The sequence below is a fragment of the Delphinus delphis genome, chromosome 8, assembly GCF_949987515.2.
Source record: "Delphinus delphis chromosome 8, mDelDel1.2, whole genome shotgun sequence".
NCBI lineage: Eukaryota > Metazoa > Chordata > Mammalia > Artiodactyla > Delphinidae > Delphinus > Delphinus delphis.
This window is the reverse complement of record NC_082690.1, coordinates 100,805,702-100,828,058: the sequence shown is the minus strand read 5'-3', so window position 1 is coordinate 100,828,058 and position 22,357 is coordinate 100,805,702. Positions and strand designations below refer to the sequence as shown.

The window sequence follows — 22,357 nt, the reverse complement described above, 5'->3', positions numbered from 1 at the left end:
GGAGGTGGGAATTTGAGTGAGAGAGACGGGGCACCTGGGTGAGGCCCCGAGGTGGCAGAACAGCCCAGGCCAGGCAGGTGGAGCGAGGGAGCGACTTGCCTGGGGACAAGGTCTTTGCCCAGGACCACAGCTGTCACAAACTCCTTGGAATACTCCATGGCGTCCTCGCTGCAAGGGAAGCCGAGGGGGTGCCAAGGCAGGGGAGGGGCGCGGTGTTCCCGAGCGGGCTCGGCTCCAGCACTCCAAGACCCTCTGGGGAGCGGGGCTGCCTGCTCCCTGCCCGCCTATCCCGTCGGCAAGGCTTTGCTGGGGCTAGATCCCAGGGTCCACCTGGCTTTTGCCAGAACCCCCGCCTCCACTCTCCAGGCCGTTCCCGGGTTCCCTTATGATTGGAACCCAGACTGCCCAGTCTAGCCCCCTGACCAAGCCAGCTCCCAGCGCTGTCCACCAGTTGCCCCCAGCCAAGTCTGAGGCCCCAGACTGCTCACCTCAGCAGGCCCCCTGGCGGGGAGTAGGCAAAGCACTTGAGGGTCGGGTACTGGGGTCGCAGGAGGAAGGAGAGGATGGCAGCGGTGCCTGCGCCCAGGGAGTGGCCCACCACTATCAGGCCGTAGTGTTTGGTTCCGCGGCCCTGGGGACCGAGAAAAGCCCTGAGAGTCCTGCCCCGCTGCCTGCCAAGCTGACACCAGGGAGGCAGAGGGGGCTTCCCAGAGTCCTGGGATCATGTCTGTGCTGTGTGGCTGCTGGGGCAGAGGAAGGGCCAAGCTAGGCCCCCACAGAGCAACTTCTTGGGGAGACTATATAGCAAACTCCTATTCATCCTTCAAAACCTTGCACAGAGGTTACCTCCTTGGAGAAGCCCTTCCTGATTTTCCAGGAGAGGCTTGCTCCCTCCTAGATACTGCATCTGCACCTGGGATAGACCTTCAACTATAATGATTACACTCTATTATAATCATTTGGTCACCTGCTCCCATCCCTGTGCCCCAACCACTAAACTGGGGTCTCCTGAGGCCAGGGACTGCTTGGCTTTGGGCAGGGCAGTTAGGAGCACCTCAGGAGCTGCCTGCCTGCACAGGGAGGAATGGGCAGTGGGCAGGCCCAGATCGCCCTCAACCAGAGCAGCACCCCTTCTATCTGTTCTGCAATTAACTTCTGTGTTCATTCTGCTCAACATTTTGGAAGCCCCAGAACTGAGCCATCTTTAGCCTCCAGTGCCTGGCACCGAGCGGGTGCTCACAACTGCGTGGGGCTGAGCAGGGGTGTTCAAGAGGAGCTGGTACAAAAGAAGAAAGGGCCAGAGCGGGTGGGAGGGACTGAGCAAGTGAGGAGGGGGCTGGGAGCGAGGGACGGAAGGAGAGTGTAGGAGCCTGGCCTGCAGGGAAGGCTCCATCATTCACCTGTCCTGTCCCCAGTCTGTTGCCCTGGGGGAGGGCGCGCTGGGTGTGGCAAGGGCTCATGGCATGGAAAACGCCTCACCAGGTCTCGCCCGAAGGCCTGGGACAGGACCATCTCCTGCTCCAGCTTCTTTTTGATGTACTCAGCGGAGAGGACCATTCCCTGGGTGAGGAGGAACAGAGGTGGGCGTCACAGGGAGGGAGGGAGGCCTGTCAGGGACCAGCAAAACCAGGGATGTGAAGCTCACTAACCCTGTCCCTCCCATTTCCCCCTTTGGTCCTCACGACAAGCTGGCTGGGGGCGCTGCTGGACACTTAAATCACATCATTTCCATTTCACAGATGAGAAAACTGAGGCTCACAGGGATGGTGTGCCTAATAGGAACCAGGGAGATCTCTTCCCAGTTGCCTCCTTGAGCCCTTGTGGGACAGGATCTGCGCCGGGCAGGGCTGTGGGGGTCCTGGCAAGTGGGGGGCAGTGGACTTTCCAGACGAATCCGCACCTCTCTGACCAGTCTCTCCTGGTGAGCCCAGTGACGCCGGAGGAGCCCCCACCCCAACAGGACAGGCCTGCGTGCTGGCAGCGGAGAGGAGAAGGCCAGGGGCCGCCGGGGGAGCCCACGGGGAGGGGTACCTTGTGTCCCAGCCAGGTGCCATGGTGCCCCTCCACAGGGAGGCGCTCGGCGTCACCGGTCAGGTCTGTCAGGGCGTCCTTGTGGGGAGAGAGGACGGTGAGGGGTGGGACTGAGAACGGGAAAAAGGAGGCGGGCACCCTCGGGGGCTGTGAGGGGGTCCACGGGGTGGGCTGGGTCACTGGGCAGCGTACCTTGGGGGACAGGGTTCCCCGGATACTGATCACCACCTTCTTCTTGTCGTGGTCCACGGCCACGTAGAAGGGGGTTTCATAGACCTAGGAGAAGGGCAGCTCATGAGCCTGAACGGCCCCCAGGGTGGAGGCAGATTTGGGCAAGTGACTGAAGCCGGTCTCCTTCAGGGCCCGGGAATCTGGCTCCACTGGCCACTGGGCCCCTGACGCCTGCAAGGGCCACAGTAGGTCCCTCCCAACCCGGCACACAGCCTACCCGGCCTTCCTAATTCCGCTGACCCGGGTGCCCTGAGTGCTGCCGTCCTGCCTGCTCAGTCCTGAGGGGCTGCCCCCTCCCCAGTGCCTCCGGCTTCTTCCCTCTCAATTCCTTCCCCCAAAGGCTGGGGCCAGGAAGCCCCAGTGCCGGGTGCGGGCTTGGGGTCCACTTCCTAGCCCCGGAGCGGATGCAGGCCAGGACGTGGGGAGAAGGAGGCGGCCCATCTCTGGTCTGCCCAGCGAGGGGAGGCCTGGAGGCTTCGGCCAGCCGTGCCAGCCAGGCCAAGGGCTCCTGCCGCTGAGGGAGACGGCGTACACTCTCCAGGCCGCAGCGCTGCCTGCCTCCTGTGGCCTGTGGAGGACCGAGGCTGGGGGGACGCTGCACCCGCCTGGCAAGCCCGCCCCAGTCCCTCACCGCATCATGGCAGGAGGTGTAGACGATGTCCACCGCGGTCATGTTCTCGTCCAGGAAGTGGCGCCGGATGGCGATGGCGTTGCAGCCGCAGCAGTTGTCTTCCTCGATGGTCACTCCAGGGGCAAACCGGGGCCGTGTGGGACACAAGCAGCACCTGGGCGGGTGGCAGAGGGCTCAGAGCCAGGGACCCCGACAGAGCACCGGTCTCCCCCATCCTCTCTGGAACTGGTTCTTGCAGCCGTACCCCCTCTCCAAGGCCTCCCCTGCAAAGCTCCACTGGCCCGGGCCGGGCCCAGCCCTCATCTTACTCGGCCTCTCGGCAGCACAAAACCCAGTGGGACTCGCCCTCCCCCTTGAAACGCTCTCCCCATTCGGCTGGAGGCACCCTCTGTCCTGGGCTGCTTCTCCCTCGGGGCAGCCTCCTTGCACTCGTCCTCTCACTGAGGACCCAGAGGTCAGCCCTGGAGCTCCTCTTCTCTCCAGCAACACTCGCTCCTGGGGCCTCATCCAGTCTTGGGCTTTAAATACCACCTACGCGCCAATAAGCCCCGGAGACCTGCTCACATTCAACTGCCTGTGCAACACCTCCTCCCAGATGTCCCACAGGATTGCAACCTTTCCAGGCCCCAGTCCCGGAGGCCCCGCCCCCTGTGCTCCGCAGCTCAGCCCCACGCTCGGCACCATCGCCATCGGGTCCTCACCCCACCTCACGTCCCACACCAGTCCGTCAGCACGTCCGCTGGCTCTGCCTTCAAATTCAGATCTGGACTCCGAACGCTTGCCCTCGCCGCCACCCCCTACCCTGCTCCAAGCCACTTATCCCTGCCTTAGAGTGTCACAGGGGCCTCCTGACTGGTCTCCCTCATTTATACTCGCCCCTTACGTTCTCAACATGGCTGCCAGAGTGACCCTTTAAGATATACGTCAAGCCACGTCACTGCTCTCAACACCCTCCGATGCTGCCCTTCCTGTCCAGTATAAAGGCCAGAGTCCTTGCAAGGGCCGAGGGCCCTGCCCCATCTGGCCCTGGTCCTCTGGCCTGTTGCCTCCGACTCCCCTCGGATGCGTTGGTCATACTCCTGCCTCAGCCTCTTTGCACCGTGGTTCCCTCTGCCTGGAACATTCTTCTCGTGGTTTCTGTGTGGCCAGATCCCTCAGTCCTTCAGGCCTCTGCTCAAATGTTATGCTATGGGAGGTCCGCCGCCTGGGCCACCTCATCTGACATAGCTTCCCCTGCCAAGCCTGACCGCACAGACAGCCTAATTTTTCTCCAAAACACTGACGTGCTCCAATGGGCTGCATTTCCTTGTCTGTGCCTTGCCACCAGGCGGTGGGCTCCACAGGGCAGGGTTGGCTCTGCCTGGTTCACAGTTACGTCCCCAGCACCAGGCACCCAGCAGGATTCCCCAAAGTGAACAGCTGAGCGGCTGAGCTGGGCACCCAGCTCGAGTGCAGCGGCTCCTCGGGCCACCAGAGGGGGCCGGCAACCAACGGATGGGGCCCTGGAGCCCCGAGAGCATGTGACCTGTGTCTGCCTGCTTTCTTGGCTTGACGGCTGAGATTTTATTGATACTAAGAATCCTAGATCTTGGTGATGCACAGAGGTTTGTCTTCACCCGAGCAGCGCCTGAGGGACTGATACACACCCCTCAATGGGAAGAGGCCTCGCTGAGAAAACCCAGGGTCGAGCCAAGTCTCGGAAGCAACCGGGCTTGGGGTGGGCGACCATCTCCATTGACTCTGGGAGACCCCCACGCCCCTCGCCCGCCACTCCTGGGCCAAGTGGGGACAGGGCTGGGCCTGTGGGCCAGGCTCCCGTCTTCAGGCAGCTGTGGCCCCTCTCCAGGCAGCTGTGGACCCTCTCCAACCTCAGCCCCGCCCTCTAGCACCAAGCAGGTGGCTGCCAAAGTGTACGCAGTCTTCGGAGACAGAGACCCGGGCTTGAATCCTTGCTCTGGTGGCCCTTCCTGACTGCGAGGGCCTGGTGGGCAGGTGCTGATAGCTACTCTACAAGGCTGGGGTGGGATCAAAGGCCCAAGATGCAGGAAGCACCTGGTGTACAATAGGGACCCAATCTCTCTCCAGGGAGAAGGCTGCCCCTGAGTCAGTGACCTGAGAGCCAGGGGAACCGATGAGAGCAGCGGGGCCAGCAGCCCGGAAGGGAGGGGCCTGCGGCACCGTCGAGGCCAGCACTCCCGCCTAGAGGAGGCTGGGGCGCTGAGGGGCTCAAAGGTCCCGGGAGCCTGAGGACCCGCTTGGCCCATGGAGACTGACCACACGTCCAGGGCAGGGCTGGAGCCGAGTGGGGTGTCCCCAGGGTGGCGGGGCCGTAGACAGGCATGGCCTGCCATGCTCTGTGTGGGACGGCAGGACCACTCCAGGTGAAGGGCCTGGGCCTGAGGCAGGTGGGCTGCCCTCCTTCCTCCAGCCAGTGCTGGGTCTCTGGGCTGCTGTGGACAGGCTGGGACTCAGAAAAGGGAGCCCGGCCCTCTGGCCTCCATCCTGACACCCTTGGCTGTAGGCCGGGACTCCAGGCTTGCCTCTTCTCCGCCCCCCAGGGCACCGGGCTCTCACGGAGCCCTCACGGGGTCTGAGGTCCTTCTGCTTCCTCTCCCCGCAGTATTGAGCAGCTGCTGCAAGTGCAGCCTCGCTCCTGTCTGCAGAGCCCCTCCAGTGCCCAGGCTGCCAGTGACTCCCCGGCTTCTGAAATACCCCACAGGTGGGCAGGACGAACACTGCCTGTACAAATGACGTCCCCACTCTGCCAGTGACAAATGGAGCAGGGCTGTCGGAGCCCAGGTCTCAGGGCTCCTGGCCCAGTGCTCATTGGGAGAAGCTTCTCAGCCGCTGCAGGGGCTCCCAAGGATGCTGTGGGGGGAGAAGCAGTGTGCGGGCTGGCAAAGACGGGGAGGGGCGTGGGCATGCCCTGGTCAGCTGTGCCAGTCGCTGGGGGATGGTGGGAACAAGCCTGAGAGCCGTCCAGCTTCCTGGGAAAAGGACGCTGAAGGAGGGCATGGCTACTTGTGCCCCAAGGGCGGTGGTGTCGTGGAACAGAAGCTGCCCGCCCAGCGTGCCAGCCTTTCCGGAACAGGGAGCCCAGGGAGCTGTCCTCCTTCTGCCCGGCCCGGGCAGAGCATGGAGACACCAAAGAAGGGGAGGGGCCCTCGTGGAGCCGAGCCCTCCTCTGGCCCACTTAGGAAAGCAGAGCCCACCCCGGCCCCCGGCGGTGGGCTAAGGGCGGCACCCGGCTGAGGCCTTGCCAACTCCTTGTGAAGAGGGCTGGAGCCTTTCACAAAGGGCCTTCTGGCTGCCCTTCCAGAGGCTTCTATGGATTGGGGCTCAACCGGGAAAGGCCTTTCTTCCAGGAAGGCAGAGCACAGGAAGGGAGCCGGGAGAAGGAAGATGCGGGCAGAGGGGAGTAGTCGAGGGGGCAGGGAGAGAGATGGGACAGGGGTAAGCTGCACAGCCAGATGCTGGGCAACGTCTCATTTCGTCCTCTCAAACATCCCCATTTTACAGATAAGGAAACTGAGGCTTGCAGGGGTAGACTGACTTGCCCAAGGCTGCCAGTGACAAAGCGTGGATTCAAACCTGATACCGTGTGATTCCAAAGCCCACGCCCTTCCCCAACCAGGGATAACACCGAACTAGAAAGGCTGAGGCCCAGAGATGGTGCGGGACAGAAGCAACGCGGGCCGCAGCGGGCAGGGTAGCAGGTACAGTCCGTTTAGGGAGAGCCCCCCATGGGCAGGCCCGGCATCGTGACCACAGCCCCTCTGCACATGCCGCTAGCTAGGGGGACGGGCCGGTATACTCACGAGCAGGACCGGGCCAGCTGGCAGAGGCCACAGGCCGGCTTCCGCATCAGGTACATGGGCCACCCGTAGGCAGCCAGGGCAAAGAGCATGTAGTAGCAGACCTCTTTGTAGCGGAGCATCTCTTGCTGGAAGAGAAGAGGCAGAGGGCGGTCACCTCCTGCCCTTCCTGCCTGTAGCCTCAGGGCCCATGGGCTCCCCTCGATGGAGGATGGAGGCAGGAGCTGCCCTCCCAATGGGCTGCAGACCACCCCCACCCCCACCTTGGAGGACCAGCTCCTCCAGATAATTGCATTTCCCTAATTATCTCCATGCAACCAGGGCACGAATCCTCCTAAGACCTGTCCCATTGCACCAATCTCAGAAATTAATGATTTGGGGACAGAAAAGCACTCAGAGCACTGGATCGATTTCCTCGCCCGTTTTCCCGAAAAGGGAAGAGAGGGGGAGGTTACCGCGCGACCATCGCCCACCTTGGCAATCAGGCCCCCGGGAAGGGTGATTTAACCCTGAGAGGTCCGGACCCTCCAGAGGGGGTTGCCCAGGCCACAGAGCAGCAGGGCGGGCCCTGGAGACATGGACATGCTGGGGACCAGACCAGTGGCCCACCGTCAGGGCGTCTGGGCAGACTGGGATCTCTGAGAAAGGCGCCCGTTTGAAAGCTGGTATCTGAGGCCAGTGGCGGTTATCAGCCTGACCGGCTGCAGGAAGGTAAGGAGGCCCAGGTATCCCAGCAAAGTGGCTTCCGGTGTCCCGGGTGCCCCAGGCACTGGGGACTCCTGCACTTAGAGGGAATTAGTCACCTTGTAAAAGGTGAAAAGGGTGATTAGTCATCTTGTGAAGTGAAATAAACAGCACCTTCATCAGGGCCCCGAGGTGTCTGCTCTCCAGGAAAGCACTGGAGGAGGGAGGTTTCCTCTTCGGCTCAGGCAGGAGGGCGGGGCGCTGGCACCTGGAGGCTCAGCTGCCCCTCCCCTGCCTCCCACAGGCGAGAGAGGGCGTGGTGAGAGCGGGCCTGGGCAGCCCCGGGAGGCTGCTCTGGGCACATGCTACGGACAGGCTCTTTTTTTTTTTTTGCAGTACGCGGGCCGCTCACTGTTGTGGCCTCTCCCGTTGCGGAGCACAGGCTCCGGACGCGCAGGCTCAGCGGCCATGGCTCACGGGCCCAGCCGCTCTGTGGCATGTGGGATCTTCCCAGACCGGGGCACGAACCCGTGTCCCCTGCATCGGCAGGCGGACTCTCAACCACTGCGCCACCAGGGAGGACAGGCTATTTTAAGAAAGGATACAAATGCCCATTTTGGGGAGCGGGGGCAAATGGAGAACAGGCTTTTCCAGGGGATTCAGATTGTGAAGGATGAATCCTTTCTAACGCTGTCCCGACTGGCACCACTGGCGCCGTGCAGGGAACGGGGCTCAGGATGGCTCATCCCCTCCCCACCGGGGCTCTGGGTGAAAGGCAGGCCCGGCACCGTTTATGCTGCTGCAGGAGCAGACTCAGAGGGGTCCCGGCTACACTAAATCGGTTTGCTTCTGGGGCAGGGCCGGCCCTCCAGCTGCAGCTTCAGCCCTGGGTGAGGCGCTCCTTTACTGGGACACACACACCGGATTTCTCCTAAAGGCGCTTAAGAGGTTCTGCTACTCAAAAGAGCTTGGAAACCAAAGTGCTGTGTCCTGCTGCCTTTTGTAACAGTAACAACCATGGCAATAATAGTAACAGCTCACCCTCCTGAAGCGCTTTATCATCTCAGGAGGCCAGGACCAAGCATTCTGAGCACCGAGAGGCCGATTCAGGGGCCTTTTATGCAGAACCAGCGTGACGCAGGGGTGGGGGTGGGGCCGCTGGGGGGGGACTCAGGAGGAAGGGGGCGTGAACTGAGAAGGGGGGCCGCCTGGAGGGCTGAGGGGGGACCCGCGCAGAGCAGGTGTGCCCAATGCTGCCAGGGCAGGTGGTCTGCTCGGGTCGTCCCGGCAGAGGGAGAGGAGCCGGCACGGGGTGGAGGCGGGTGGCTCGGACTCACCGAGTTCTTGAGGTCGAGGTACTTGGTGTTTCTGGTCACCGGCATCCCAGACAGGAAGGCCAGGATGTCATTGTTGGCCTGGAAGACAGGCGCGTTAGGGTGACTGCCCCGGGCCCAGCTGCACGGCTGAGAAAGGGGTCCAGGCCCCCAGCTCTGCACCCTGCCTGCCTCCCCAGGGCCTGAGAGCCCAAAGGGGCGTGTGGTTTCTAGCTCTTCCGTGACCTGGCCAGTTTTCCAAAATCTGAGGTCTCCTCATATCTCCAGTTGCTCCCCTTCCACCCAAAGCATCAATCCCCTGGGACGTCGCTAGCCCAGGCCGGGAGAAAACGTATTTTGCATGGGATGCCGGGAGACCCCAGCTAGGACTGGTGTGTTGGCTGGGGTAGGGCGGAGAGGCAAGCGCAGAGGCTGGAACGTGGGGCTGGATGCTTCATTGGGCCCCTGTGACTAGATGTCCCCTGGGGCCCTGGAGGCAGCCTTGCAGCCCCGCAGAGGGAAGCCACTCAAGCAAGAGCCATGAGTGGTGAAGGGTGAGCTGGGGAAGGGAGGGGAGGGAATGTCAAAGGGTGGCCTCCTGGGCCAAGAGGGTGGGCGGAACCCGGGGGGCAGCAGGGGTGGCAGGGAGGGCCCGGCAGGAAGGCGGTGCGGGGAGGTGGCCTGAGCATGGCCGCGTGCTCACCTCGTCCAGCACGGCGTTGCGCTTGGCCCGCTGCCGCTGCCGGAGCAACACCAGGCCAGCGATGATGTCGGAGGGCACGATGTCCAGGTCTCGGAAAAACTCGGCAAAGAGGTAGGCGATTTCCGAGTAGGCGTCCTACGAGGTCCAGGGAGGCAGGAGGCGGCGGCAGGGGAGCAGGAGAGAGGACGAGACACGGGGCGTGAATGTCCGGGGCTGGGTGTCTGCTCGGGGTCCCCTGTGCAAGTTCCCCCTAGCCCCCCACATGCGGCCCTCTGCAGCCGTGACCCTGAGGGCCCTGTCCTGGGCTCCGGGCCCCTGTAGACCCGGCAGAGGCTGTCCCAGACACGGCTGACCCTTCTCCTTCGGCGCTCACCGGGCACCGTCTACCCCGCACAGATGCCTCCGGGAGCCGTTTCCTGTTCTTTCCCCAGGACTAGGAATCAAGGCCTGGGCCTGGCCTGTTTCTCCTTCAGCTTTTCTCTCTAGCAGAGGAGCCAAAACTAAGCTCCTGGCTGCTTTCCCCACACTGAGTTTCCTCCCACCTCCCACCAGCTGTGACCTTGAATGCCCTGCTAAGGGCTGTACGGAGCCCTGGGTCTCAGGCCCCCTCCCCGACCTGTCCACAGTTGTAGGCTCAGGGACCCCCACCATGTGCCTGCAGAAGGGGAATGTGACCTGGGGCCACTGGCCCCCCTAGCTGTCCTGCCAGCTCTGTTCTCAGGACAGCCATGCTTGGGGCCTGGGGGCGGGAGGCAAGGCAGACAGACGCAGCCCTTCCAGCAGAGTGCCGTCTGCCCTGCCCCACGACAAGCTGAGTCTGGAACCTCTTCCCTGACTGGTCAGGAGAGGCTGTGATGGGAAGAAACTCATGGCAACTGGTTTCCTCTCGCTGGGTTTCACCCTTGAGTGTGTGGCACATGCAAGAGAGGAAGAATCAAGGGCTGCAAACTCAAAAGCCTAATGGGGCCAAACAGAGCCTGCTACTGCTGTGAGAGGCCCACCTCGGGCAAATCTAGAAAGACTGAACTTTCCCTACACTCTCCTGATTTTTAAATGTTGGCCACCAATTCAAATTTTTAAGCAACACAGCACGAGGTGATCAAAACGTTCTCTGGGCTGGACCTGACCTGACCTGACCCCCAGGCCGTCAGTGTTTGATGGGACCTAGGTTCTGGGGAGCCCCGGCCTTTTTGAGAAAAGACGTTCTGCTTTTTCCCCAGGCTCCAACGCCAGCCCTGAAGCTGTCTGCCAGGAGGGGTGGGTGTGTCCTCTGCACGCCCTGAGCTGAGACCCCTCAGACTCCCCCGAGAGCCCCGGGGTTGGGGGGGGGGTGCTTCCCACCCACCAGGGAACCTCTGGGGGTGGGAGGGACTTTCTTACGCTTGATTACTCACTCCACGGCTCACCAGGGGCTGCTAGTGGGTAGGAGCCACTCAAGGCTTCCGGGGGCTGCCATGCAGGGCACCTGCTGTCTGGCTTGGGGAGGAGTGGTCTCCTGACCTCACTTGCTCTGCCACTAACTAGCTGTGCAATGCTGAGTAAGTCACTCCACCTCTCTGGGCCTCAGCGGCCTGATCTGCAAAACGAAGGGTGGGACTAGATGACCCCTAAGGGCCCTGCCTCCCCTCCCCAACCCGGGGGCCACCCACCACTGACCCACAGCGCCCTGGCGGGTGCGGAAGGCTAACAGTGCGCATCGAGGGACGGATCTTCCAGAGGGACCTGCAGCTGCTGAGATGCTGCTTTTCTGTCTTCGGGTTGCCCTGATATTTGAGTATCTCTTCTCCTAAACTAAACTCTTGAGTTCCAAGGGGGTGGATAAAAGGTCTTCACATGTTTCTGTCTCCTTGACAAAGCAAGGGGTTGGCTGTCTCACATGCTGGAGGGAGTCCTTCAGTGAATAGTAACAGGTCCTCTTAGGAGCAGGCTGTCACCTCACTCCTGCCCCACCCGGCAGGGCTGCAGAGGGAAGCCTCCTGAGTCGCCGACAGCAGGATGTGAGCCCCAGGACGGCGACTTCCCAGTACTTACTGACTGGGAGTCCTTCGTCCGAGTACAGCAGAGGAACACTTTGAGCCGGCGCGACCAGCTGGTGGCCTGACCCTCTTCTAAGCGGTGCCTGCAGTGGGGGAGAGTTGGTATGTGTGAGGTCAGGGGGCCCGGCCAGAAGAGCTGGGCCCGCATTACAGAAACAGGACAGCCTGTTCCCAGGACCCCAGCAAAGGGCTCCCCAGTAGGAGGGTCTAGGGGAGAATAGGCCTGGGTCCGGCCAAGGCTGGCCGGCCAGTGACCTGGCTATCAGCCAGCAGGGCTCTCCCTGGGGGGCTCCTGATGGCCTGAGATGGTGCACTGTTGGCCGAGGCCAGGGCCTACGCTCCCAACTTCTGGCAGACTGACAACAGCACACTCTGGGGGCTTCAGAGCTGGCAGCCCGAACTGGGGGCTGCCCTGCGGTCCACTCCAAAAGTTCAAATCAAGAGCCCTGGGAGATGGTGGCAGGGTGCTGGCCTCTCTGCCGACTTGTTTCCTGGCCTGGAGCAGACCTGCCGGAGAGACCTGTTTCCCCTCTCAGAAAGGATTTCTCACATTGTCTGTACTTGGGGAAGTTTAAGGGGCTGAATGAGGCTCCGCATTCTTCAACTCCTTGGAACTGTTGCATTAGAGGGGAGAGGGCCCCTGCCTTTCATCTGCATGGCTGGCCCCTGTCTGTTCCACCCTCAACCCCAGCCCCAATGGGTCTGGCTGCTCTGATGGGGAGTCAGGGTACCCAGGAGTCTGCACCCAAAGGGAGAGCAATTGGCCGATTATCCACGGAGACCCTTCCAATGCTGGGTGCCCAGAAGTCGGTGTGTTTTGAGCATGAAGATAACAGATCCAATATAAAAATGTAAATTTCCAGGGTTTCCCTGGTGGCACAGTGGTTGGGAGTCTGCCCGCCGGTGCAGGGGACGCAGGTTCGTGCCCCGGTCCGGGAAGATCCCATATGCCGCGGAGCGGCTGGGCCCGTGAGCCATGGCTGCTGGGCCTGCGCGTCCGGAGCCTGTGCTCCGCAACAGGAGGGGCTGCAATGGTGAGAGGCCCACGTACCAGAAAAAAAAAAAAAAAAAAGTAAATTTCCAGACTGAGCACGAGGGGCTGGCTTGCTTTCGTGACACGTGCCCTCCCCTCAGCTCCTTCAGAGCCTGGCGCTGGGTGGTCAGGAAGGGCAGACATGGGTGGCCCCGGGTGCCTGCAAGGCACTTCGCATCCATCAGGAGTGACAGACCGGGTTCCCCCTCCCCTGCCTCTCGGCTCCTCTTTGCAACTAAGGGCCGCTTCCTGCTCCCAACCCTGGTTCCACGGGCCACGGGCCACAAGGACAGGGAAAGCCACAGAGCCTTCCAGGGCTACAGGAGGGGGTTAGGAAACGGTGCAAGGGATTTGCTATTTCTGGGACCTGCCAGCCCTAAGGGACTTGGGCAGCCTCACATCCTAAGCCAACGTCCCCCCTACTGGGGACTTGATGAAAGGACAGCATGCTGGCCAAGCTGAGTTCCCAGAGCATCACGTTCTTTAACCCTTTCTAACCAAATTGGCTTTTAAACATTCGAAGAGAATTTCCTCCCTTCCCTCCGGCAGATGTTAAGTGCTGTATACTCTACTGCAGTACCCTTTATGCCCACCAGGGGGCAGATGGAGCCAATGACACATTTGGCATAAAGCATCAGTTAGGCTACATAGACCAAGACAGGGAGAGACACACTCAATCTGCACAGAAAGTGGGCTTCTCTGGTGGCACAGTGGTTAAGAATCCGCCTGCCAATGCAGGGCACACGGGTTCGAACCCTGGTCCGGGAAGATCCCACATGCTGTGGAGCAACTAAGCCCGTGCGCCACAACTACCGAGCCCGTGCTCTAGGACCCGTGAACCACAACTACTGAGCCTGTGCTCTAGGACCCGTGAACCACAACTACTGAGCCCGCATGCCACAACTATTGAAGCCTGCGCACCTGGAGCCCATGCTCTGCAACAAGAAGCCACCGCAATGAGAAGCCTGTGCACCGCAATGAAGAGTAGCCCCCGCTCACTGCAAATACAGAAAGCCCATGCGCAGCAACGAAGACCCAACGCAGCCAAAAATAAATAAATAAATAAGTCTGGACAGAAAGTTCATGGATCCAGCATCCCCCACCCTGGGGCTCACTAAAGCGAAGGGAGGGCAGACACTCCTTCTGCAAAGATCCAAGGTCAGGCTTCCAGGAAGTAGTGGTGGGAAGAACCCACCCCAAACCCCAGCAGATTTCACTGGAAGGAGAAAGAGCAAAGGACTTAAACAGCTCCCTGACTCCCAGAGACTAAAATAACCCGTTGGTGTGAGGCAGTAGGGCTTGTGCACAGCCCCAAACCTGGAAGCGGAGGAAGGGTCAGCAGGCTTGAAAACGGCCCTGTTAGAAAAACTGTCTGTTGGTTTCAGAGCAGAGGGAGGGCGAGTGGGGAAGAGCCTGAGAGGTGGTCACAGCCACCCAGCTGTGGCCTGGGCTGCCCTCCCAAGCCCGCTCGAGAGCTGGACAGACCACAACAGGTGGGGACCTGTGAGCTCGAGGACCCTCACTACCCGCACAGGGCCCGGCACCGCTGGAAAACGTTCTAATTCAGATGACAGCCACCGACAACTCCCAAGTGCAAAGGCGTTGGCTGCCCTGGGCCCCAAAGGCAATTACCCAGAGTTGGGGAGGGGAGAGTTTTTTCCCCAGGGCCCCAGGAGCCCAGAAACCAGGCCAGGTGGGGGCATGTGATTGGAATGAGCAGAATGGTACTGGTGGTCATGGCCAGCTGCACCCGGAGGAACGACAGGCTCCGGGGCCTTGGCTCCAAAACCTGGCATTTGGGGCTGGGAGGTGGCCAGCCCAGGCACGGGTAAGGCTCTGGCTACAGTGCCGAGCTGACGCGGAGGGCCCAGGGGAGCTGGGACACAGAGGTGCGCGAGGGTGGGGTGGGGGCCTGGGCAGCACACTCCCCTGGCTGAGGGCTCCTGACCCTGCTGCCCTGGGCTGGGGATGGAGTGCCAGTTCCACTCCCCACCAGCCTGACCTGGGGCAAGTGACCTGCCCGCTCTGGGACTTGGACCCCTCATCTGTAGAATGGGTGTCACAACCGCACCAGGGTTGGCAAAAGGATTAAACAGACGGATGGCGGAAGGGGCTCAGTGCAGGGTCTAACGCAGAACAGAAGCTCAATATATAGGAGTCACTGTGACCCAACCTGGAAGCACCCCCTCTCTTTTTCTTTCAATAAACAGGAACCTGTGAATGTGCCTGGACGTCCTCCAGCATTTTCTCTGCCATGGCACGGCCTCCCCCGCTTCTCCAAAACACTGTGCAAAACATCTCCCCTCCAGGAAGCCTTCCTTGGTTAACCTCCTCCAGCCCCCTTAACCCTAGAGGCAGCCTCGCCGAGTGCTTAAGAGCAGGGGCTCTAAAGCCAGGCTGCCTAGGCTTGACCCCAGCCCCACCATTTACCGGCTGTGTCACCTCAGACAACTCACGTAAGCTCTCTGTGCCTCTGTTTCTTCCTCTATATTACGGGGATGACGCTAACAGCTACCTCGGCGAGCTACCGTAAGTTAATACATGCAATGCTTGGCTCGCTGTCCGAGCGCTTCCTACCATTATTCTCGTGTTGTTAGCGCTGAAGATGATGACAGTGGCTACCATTTACTGAGCACGAACCTCCCATGAGCACGGTGTTTATCACTCCGTTAAACCTCACAGCAGAGCACGAGGCAGGAATTACTGCGGTTCCCACTTTACAGACCAGGAACCTGAGGTAAGCCTTTGGCCGGCGCCCGGGGCTCACACAGGTTTAGACGCCGGGAGAGAGGCGTGGGGCCGGCCTCTGTCCACCGTCGGCAAACCCCGCGGGGGACGCCCGCCCGCCCGGCCCACTGACCGCAGGTTGTAGGTCCGCAGGTTGCGCTGCCTCCTCTTGGTGGCCCTCAGCTTGACGAAGGTGCGGCCCGTGGGGTCGAAGACGCAGAGGACGGTGATACAGACGCTCAGGATGACCACCCAGTTGCAGACAACCATCCCTGTGGAGGCGGCCGTGGGAAGCCAAGGGTCATGGTGCTGGGTACACCGCTCTGGCTCTGAAGAAGGGGCACTGCAGCCTCCCTACCCCCAACTGCTTCTGGGGCCCAAGAGCAAGGCTCCAAAGGCCCTGGCCCTAGCCTCTGGCCACACAGCCGTCCCCCCTGGCTGAGCTGTGACCCCAAGGCCCATCCTTGGCACGAGCAGACAGCTGTGTGGGTTTCGGGAGCCCTGGGCAGCGCTGTGCCTGCTGCTGCCCCCGAAACCCAGGGTTCCCCAAGGGGGTATGGCAGACTGCCTGGCGTCCTCATGGAAACTGTTTCCCTCTCACAGTGCCTGAGCTTCCTATTCTCTAACCTGACCTGTTCCCTGCACCCCAGGGCTGCCCTGTCTAACCTGGCCCTGTGCCCTCCACGCCAGGGTTAGGGTTAGGGTTAAGGTTAGGGCTGACCCCGTCCCCTCCATCCCGGGGCTGCCCTGTCTAACCTGGCCCTGTGCCCTCCATGCCAGGGTTAGGGTTAGGGTTAGGGTTAGGGCTGACCCCGTCCCCTCCATCCCGGGGCTGCCCTGTCTAACCTGGCCCTGTGCCCTCCATGCCAGGGTTAGGGTTAGGGTTAGGGTTAGGGTTAGGGCTGGCCCCGGCCCCTCCATCCCGGGGCTGCCCTGTCTAACCTGGTCCTGTGCCCTCCATGCCAGGGTTAGGGTTAGGGTTAGGGTTAGGGTTAGGGTTAGGGTTAGGGTTAGGGTCAGGGCTGGCCCCAGCCCCTCCACCCCCGGGCCGACCAACATACCGAGCGTGACGTTTTTGGCAGTGAGGTCATTGCAGGAGGTGTAGTACTGGGTGAGCCAGACGATGCCCACGATGGCGTAGATGAACTCGATCACCAGGATGGCTGCAAGGAGAGGAGGGCCCCAGCTGAAGGACAGGAGGCCCTGGAACCTGGGCCCGGCTCCCCCTGTCACAGGATGCCTGGCCAGCACAGTAGACTGCCCGCCGCCCCTGCCACACAGGCCTCGTGGCGCAGAGGGCCCAGGGGGTGTGGCTGTCCCACCACCGGTTCTACTCATGTGCCCTCAGGCCCCGACGTCCCCCTGAGAAGGTGACTGCAAAGGTACATGATGAAGAGGCGTTTCTCTGTTCGTTCGGGAATGAGAACTATATCCACGAACTCTGGGATCAGACGCATCTTAGGCAAGTTACCTAATCTCTCTGAGCCTCCGTTTCCTCGTCTGTAAAATGGGGGTGACAAGGTCCATGGTACAGGGCTGTGAGGACTGGGTGACGGGGTGTTCATTTCATGGAAACTGCTATTCCCAGGAGGAGGCCTCTGGCACTTGAGGCAGGAGAGGGAAAGGGCCCCAGCAGCCAGCTGCCCAAGGTGCCCTGCCCAGACCAGAGCAGTGGGCCCAGGGCTGAGATGGGGTTAGGGGGGCAGGTGGGAGAATTGACGGCCCCCCAGGGGGCAGCATTGGAAGCCCCAGCTCTACAGCCATCCCAGTGTGGCAGCCGAGAGCCCAGGCTTTAGAGCCAGACAACTTGGGTTCAAATCTCAGCTCTGACACTCATATGCTTTCTAGCCATGTGACCTTAAGCGAGCAAAGTAACCTCCCTGGGCCCCGGATTCCTCATCTGCAAAATGAGGCCAACAATGGCTCCTCCCTGAGCTAACACGGGAAGAGGACTTAGCAGAGGCCACAGGAGCACAAGAGTATCCACCCGGAGTGACTGGGAGAGGCGGCTGGGACCCGAGCCCAAGGAAGAGGAGACAGGCGGGTCCTCCGGGAGCTGGTCCAGGCCCCTGAGGGGCTTCCCTGGGAGGGTGGGGGGCTGTTTGGGGAAGGGTCACAAAGCAGCTGAAGGATATGCACAGCCTAGACGGGGCAGCGGTCGGCAACCTTTTTCTGTAAAGGGCCGTAGAGTAAATAACATTTTTAGATGTTGTGGGTCATAACGTCCGTCACAACTTCTCGGCTCTGCTGTGGTCATGCAAAAGCAGCCAGAGGCAATAAGTACTAAATGAATGAGTGTGGCTGGGTTCCAATAAAACTTTATTTAAAAAACAGACGGCGGGCTGCGCTTGGCCCTCAGGCCGCAGTCTGCCCACCCCCGGTCCAGAACTGGGCCCAGTAAGTCTGCCTGTTCGCTGCTGGCCCTGGTGCTGGCACAGGGCCCAGCCCATCGCGTGTGGCCGAAAGAACGCTGGGCCCAGGAGGAGGGAGGGGGTGGGGGTGGGCCGGAGCGGCCCCCTCACCCACGGCAGGGGGCCCTTACCCAGGCGCACGTAGAGCACGTACTGCATGGATTCGCGGGGCTCCGTGTAGAGGATGCCGCCGCGCATGCTCAGCCAGATGATGGCCATCTCAGCGATCATGCAGCTCAGCAAAATGCCCAGGTAACCGCGGCCGTGGTCCACCAGGTTCAGGGAGCAGGCCTCGTTCGGGTTGTAGACCAGGCCGAAGAGCACCACGGACAGGATCACAAACCTGGGGGAACGTGCACGTGAGAGGGGCCGGGCGGCCCACGCACCTCCCACGGCCTCCGGCGGGCAGCCGCACACAGCCTGGACGCGGGGTGGAGGGCTTCACTGCTCCGGGAGCAGGACCCCTGTCTACCTGGCAGCAAGTCCCTCTGAGGACACGGGCATCCAGGGACAGGGGAGCGAGAGCAGGGAGCCCAGCCGCCAGCCGTGGGCAGACAGCACAGCGGCTCCGCCCAGTGCTGGGGTCAGGCCCGGAGGTGGCCAGGCGGGGTCTCTGGGCTCCACGGGGGTATTGCCCTAAAGGCATAGCCGTTTCAGCACCAACTCCGGGGAGCTGGGAACACAACAGGGTTGGGACAGATGGCCAGCAGGCCTCCTTCCAGGCCCGTGGCGTGGCCCCGAGACTCACCAGGTGGTGTGGAGGAGGAAGAGGAAGATGGCTGGCAGGACGAGGTCATCGCTGCCCACAGACCAGCGCCGCCGGAACACCACGATCCCGGGCATGGCTGGCAGCTCTGCAGAGGCTCAGCGGGCCTGGCGCTCACCTCCTGAAACAGAGCAGAGGACCCTGAGGCTGCCCGGGCTGCTGCGGCACCCAGGGCCACCGCGCTCCTGGTCAGGTGTGCCCAGCAGCAGAGGCATCTCTCCCAGGCCCTACAGCCCCAGGGCTTTCAGGCCCATCCCTGGGCAGGATCCACCTCCCACAGTATCCACCCCCTGGAGCCAATATCTAAAACTGTAGCAGCCAGACACTGGCTTCAGTCTTACCCGTGAGGACTCTCCTCCCCGCAGGACTGGCACAGACCCCTTGGGATCAGCTCTGCCTGGGGTCACCCCAACAGGAACTGCTCAGCTCCCTTAAAGACCTGGGCTCACCCCTGCCTCCCTTTCCATGGGATCAGGGAGCCCCCTCACCCACCACCTGCTGCCCAGTTCATTCTGTCCTTGGGGTTGGGTGAGGGCTTCCCAGGCCGAGCCTGAGTCTGTCTCCCGGCATGCGCCGAGCCGGGCAGGTGGAAGGCTGAAGGCCTTGGGGAAGGTGGGGGTGAGGGCATGCGTGGGGCTGGACACATGGAGGATGGGAGCGCCCAGCACATAGTAGGTGTTCAGTAAATATCTGCAGAATGATGTCTTCCGTTTCGTGCTTTGCTGGAATGCTGGGAGCATGCTCCATGACTTGATTTTGCACCCGTCAGACAGAATTCCCCATCACAGCTATGCCTCTTGGCAGGGAAGGACGTGGTTGGGACAGGGGGTCAGGAGTGTAGCTGGGGTGCCCAGCCCCTCTGCCGGAAGGGCAGTGGGCAAGCCCTGCGGGTATCCCATCCTCCTGGCGACCACCGCTCCCACACCCACCCTGGGCCATGCAGCCTTTACCGCCCAGATCTCAACTCTCTGAAGTAGCTGAATTCAAGTTAGCCACAGGCAAGCTCAGGGAGGAGGGCCCAGGAATCTGGGCCTCCCCACCTCCCTAGAGCCCTAGGAACCAGGGCAGGGGCGCCGGCTGGTTGGCTCCCCGCGGGGAGGGGCCCGGGAGACACGGGTGAGGGGCTCCGGGGCAGCCCTGCGCTCAGCTGTGCGGAGGAACCCCTGCTGCGGGAGGCTGGGTGCTGGTGGGCAGCTGCCCCCAGGCTGGCAGAGGCTTACATGGCACCTGGTCCAGAGGTGGGCGGCAAGTCCTCCTCTCCCCGGTGACGGCTCCAGGGAAAAAGAGTGTCTGCGGAGACCGGCATCACTCGGGAAGTGGCCAAGTCTCCCCGGCCGGTGGGCGCGGCCCTCAGGGTGGGCGACGGGGTGTGCAGCCAGGTGGCCGGCCTGCACGTCCAGCCCAGCCCGTCTCGGTCGCCCTCTCCCTGGTGCAGCCGCTTCATCCAGCCGCTGCCCGGCTGCTCCCAGAGAGGTGGCGGCCTGGCGGGCAGGCTGGCGGGCTAGCCTGCTGGGGTCGTGCCTACTCCTCCCCCCACCCTCAGGAAGTGACATCATCCCACTCTCTCCAAGGAGGAGTCGGAGCACGGATTCTGGGAAGCAGGAGAAGGATGGAGAGCGCGGAGCTGCGTGGCGGGGTGTCCGGGGGGTGGGGGTCTGGGACTGCAGGAGGCTGGGGCTCCAGTCCTGTGTCTGTGACAAGCGGCTGACCGCAACGGCTCCGGTTTGAAAGGACGGACAGGATGGGAGGGGCTGGGACTCCATGGGTGGCAGCAGGGCTGGGAAGGGCAGAGCTGCCAACAGCTGGTATTTGAGCCGCCAGCTCTCTACAGCCCTTCCCTGATTCCAGGTGGCCCACGGAGGGTGAGCTGGAGCGTGGGGTTGGGCTCAGGGGCCCCTCACACAAATGAAGTGACTGAGAGGTCCCAGCAGGTGCTGCAGCACCGCTCTAATCAGGCCAGACCCCGGCAGAGGAAGGGGAGGGCTGTCCCAGAGGGGCTGGCGGGTGAGGGCTGCCCTGCCAGGAGCCTAGAACATCTCGTGCTCAGGGATGCAGGGTGAACCCTTCCCAATCGCCTGCTCTCACCCCCGCCCTTCACCTCTTGGAGTCCAGAATGGCTAGAACTCCCTCAACTCACACGTATCATTCACTTAACAACTTCGGGCGCACGCAGCCCCGCCCTACCTGCTCTCAGGCGGGAGAGGTGGGGTGAGCCTGGCTCCCCTGCAGAAGTGGCCGAAGATCTGTCAAGACCCTGGAGTGATACGGCCAGTGGCAGCCTCTGTCCCCCGGCTCAGGGAGTGCCCAGCCGACAGCTGTGGTCAGTGCCAGTCCCACCTAGGTCACGTGGCAGGGCTGCTGCGGGCTGACCCCACCGGGTGCCCCATTACAGGCCTGGGGACCACACCCCGCGCCCTCCAGCCTGCACCCGGGCCCAGCCCCCAGCTGGGCAGAATCCTAGGCCCAGCGCTGCCTGGCTTCCGACCCGGGCTCCATCACCCACTAAAGGTATGACTTACTAGTTGTGCCTCAGTTTCCTCATCTGTAAAGTGTCGATTATCCCCACCTGCTAAGGGTCTAGTGCGGACCATACGAGAGGGCCCAGCAGTGCTGGACAAAGCCAGCGACGGTCTTAGCTCAGGCGGGCGAAGCAGAGGGAGAGTGCGTGAAGCCGGTGGACCAGCGGCCTGGGCTAGTGGATTCTCCAGCTGGTCACCACCAGGTCACGGTGTGGGCTGGGGGGCGACAGCGCCTGTGCTGCTGCTGGGGGAGGATGGGCCACTCGACTCCATGCAGATTCATACATCCCAGGGCTGCTATTTTTAAGGGCCTGAAAGACGCCCTTTCTCTCGAGACCCCGGCCCTTCACAATGGGGGCCTGTTCCCCTGCTGGGGATGTGAGTTCATCCGGAGGAAATGTCTCAGGATGGGGGAGGGCAGAGGCTACTTCCTGGTCCGGGGCTGCCACAAAGCACCACCTCTGGCTCTCCTCCCCTAGGGCACAGGGTCTGTGCCCTTCAGAAACCTCCGTGGGGGCAGCGCCCAGCCTCCCTTCCTTACCCAGACCAGGGGCACTTCCAGGGGAGGTGTGGCGCCCCCGCCGGTGGGCGGGGGAGAACAGGGGCACTGCTGGGCGCCTCCCATGCCCCTGGCTGGGCACCCCCCCAACAGAGGCAGGTGTGAGGGGAGGCACCAGGACAACCCCACACGTGGATGGAATGACTTGAGTGGCACTCCGAGGCCCCCTTCTTCCTCCACCCACAAAGCCCAATTTCCTTGATGGAGGTTCAGGCCCCCGAGTTAAGTATTAACCATTCTCAGAGTTCCTCTCTCTAAAAATGCAAAACTGTTTTCTAAGATGCACGTGCTGATCCCTACTTTAAAAACCTTCCATGGCTCCAGTGGTCTGCAGGATAAAGTCCAAGCCTCTCAGGCAGCAGCTCATGGCCTCAGTAACTGGCAGGCAGGCTGTGCAACCTTGGGCAGGTGCCTTGCCCTCTCTGAATCCTGGAGCAGGAAGATACTCCCCAAGCCCTAAGGATCCCAGGCAGAGACAGGCACAGGGCCGCCTTCTGGCTGGGGAGGCACTCCAGCCCCTTCTCACACTGCCTCACCCTCCTTTCCAGACCCCCCAAACTTGCTGCTCCCTAAAAACACCTCACTGGAATCTGTGCTTTCTTTACCCCAGTTCCTCGGCCGGGCAAAATCCTACTCATCTTTCTCGGGCCGACCAAAAGTCGGCCCCCCTTGAAACCCTCCCTGGCAGCACCCCGCACTCCTCTCATGCAGAACAGGCTGCACCCTATGGGATCCCTCATCCCAGCGTAGCCCTGGCCACCTGCTGATTCCTTGCTGCCCGTCCCTGTCCCAGCTCACCCGAGAGTCCCGGAGGGCGGGGGCCTTGCAGCATTGCTCTCCTTCACACCCCCTCTCCCCCTGGGCAGCCCTGGCCCCTCCAAACCACCGCTCCATCCCC

General features: G+C 62.0%; 1 protein-coding gene across 1 annotated transcript in view; it reads right to left on the bottom strand.

The window, feature by feature from the left end:
- The window catches only part of DAGLA (diacylglycerol lipase alpha), a 29,119-nt gene extending 8,467 nt beyond the window's left edge, over window positions 1–20,652 (bottom strand). The window contains exons 1-15 of the mRNA XM_060017461.1: window positions 20,566–20,652; window positions 18,364–18,502; window positions 17,747–17,958; window positions 16,266–16,367; window positions 15,338–15,476; window positions 11,440–11,527; window positions 9,409–9,543; window positions 8,730–8,807; window positions 6,712–6,836; window positions 2,894–3,047; window positions 2,224–2,307; window positions 2,032–2,109; window positions 1,480–1,560; window positions 489–631; window positions 100–168 (exon numbers count right to left, since the gene is read on the bottom strand). Coding sequence (XP_059873444.1) covers window positions 100–168; window positions 489–631; window positions 1,480–1,560; window positions 2,032–2,109; window positions 2,224–2,307; window positions 2,894–3,047; window positions 6,712–6,836; window positions 8,730–8,807; window positions 9,409–9,543; window positions 11,440–11,527; window positions 15,338–15,476; window positions 16,266–16,367; window positions 17,747–17,958; window positions 18,364–18,458 — 1,583 coding nt within the window. The 5' untranslated portion in view covers window positions 18,459–18,502; window positions 20,566–20,652. The remainder of the gene's footprint in view (window positions 1–99; window positions 169–488; window positions 632–1,479; window positions 1,561–2,031; window positions 2,110–2,223; window positions 2,308–2,893; window positions 3,048–6,711; window positions 6,837–8,729; window positions 8,808–9,408; window positions 9,544–11,439; window positions 11,528–15,337; window positions 15,477–16,265; window positions 16,368–17,746; window positions 17,959–18,363; window positions 18,503–20,565) is intronic.
- Between the last annotated feature and the right edge of the window lie 1,705 nt (window positions 20,653–22,357).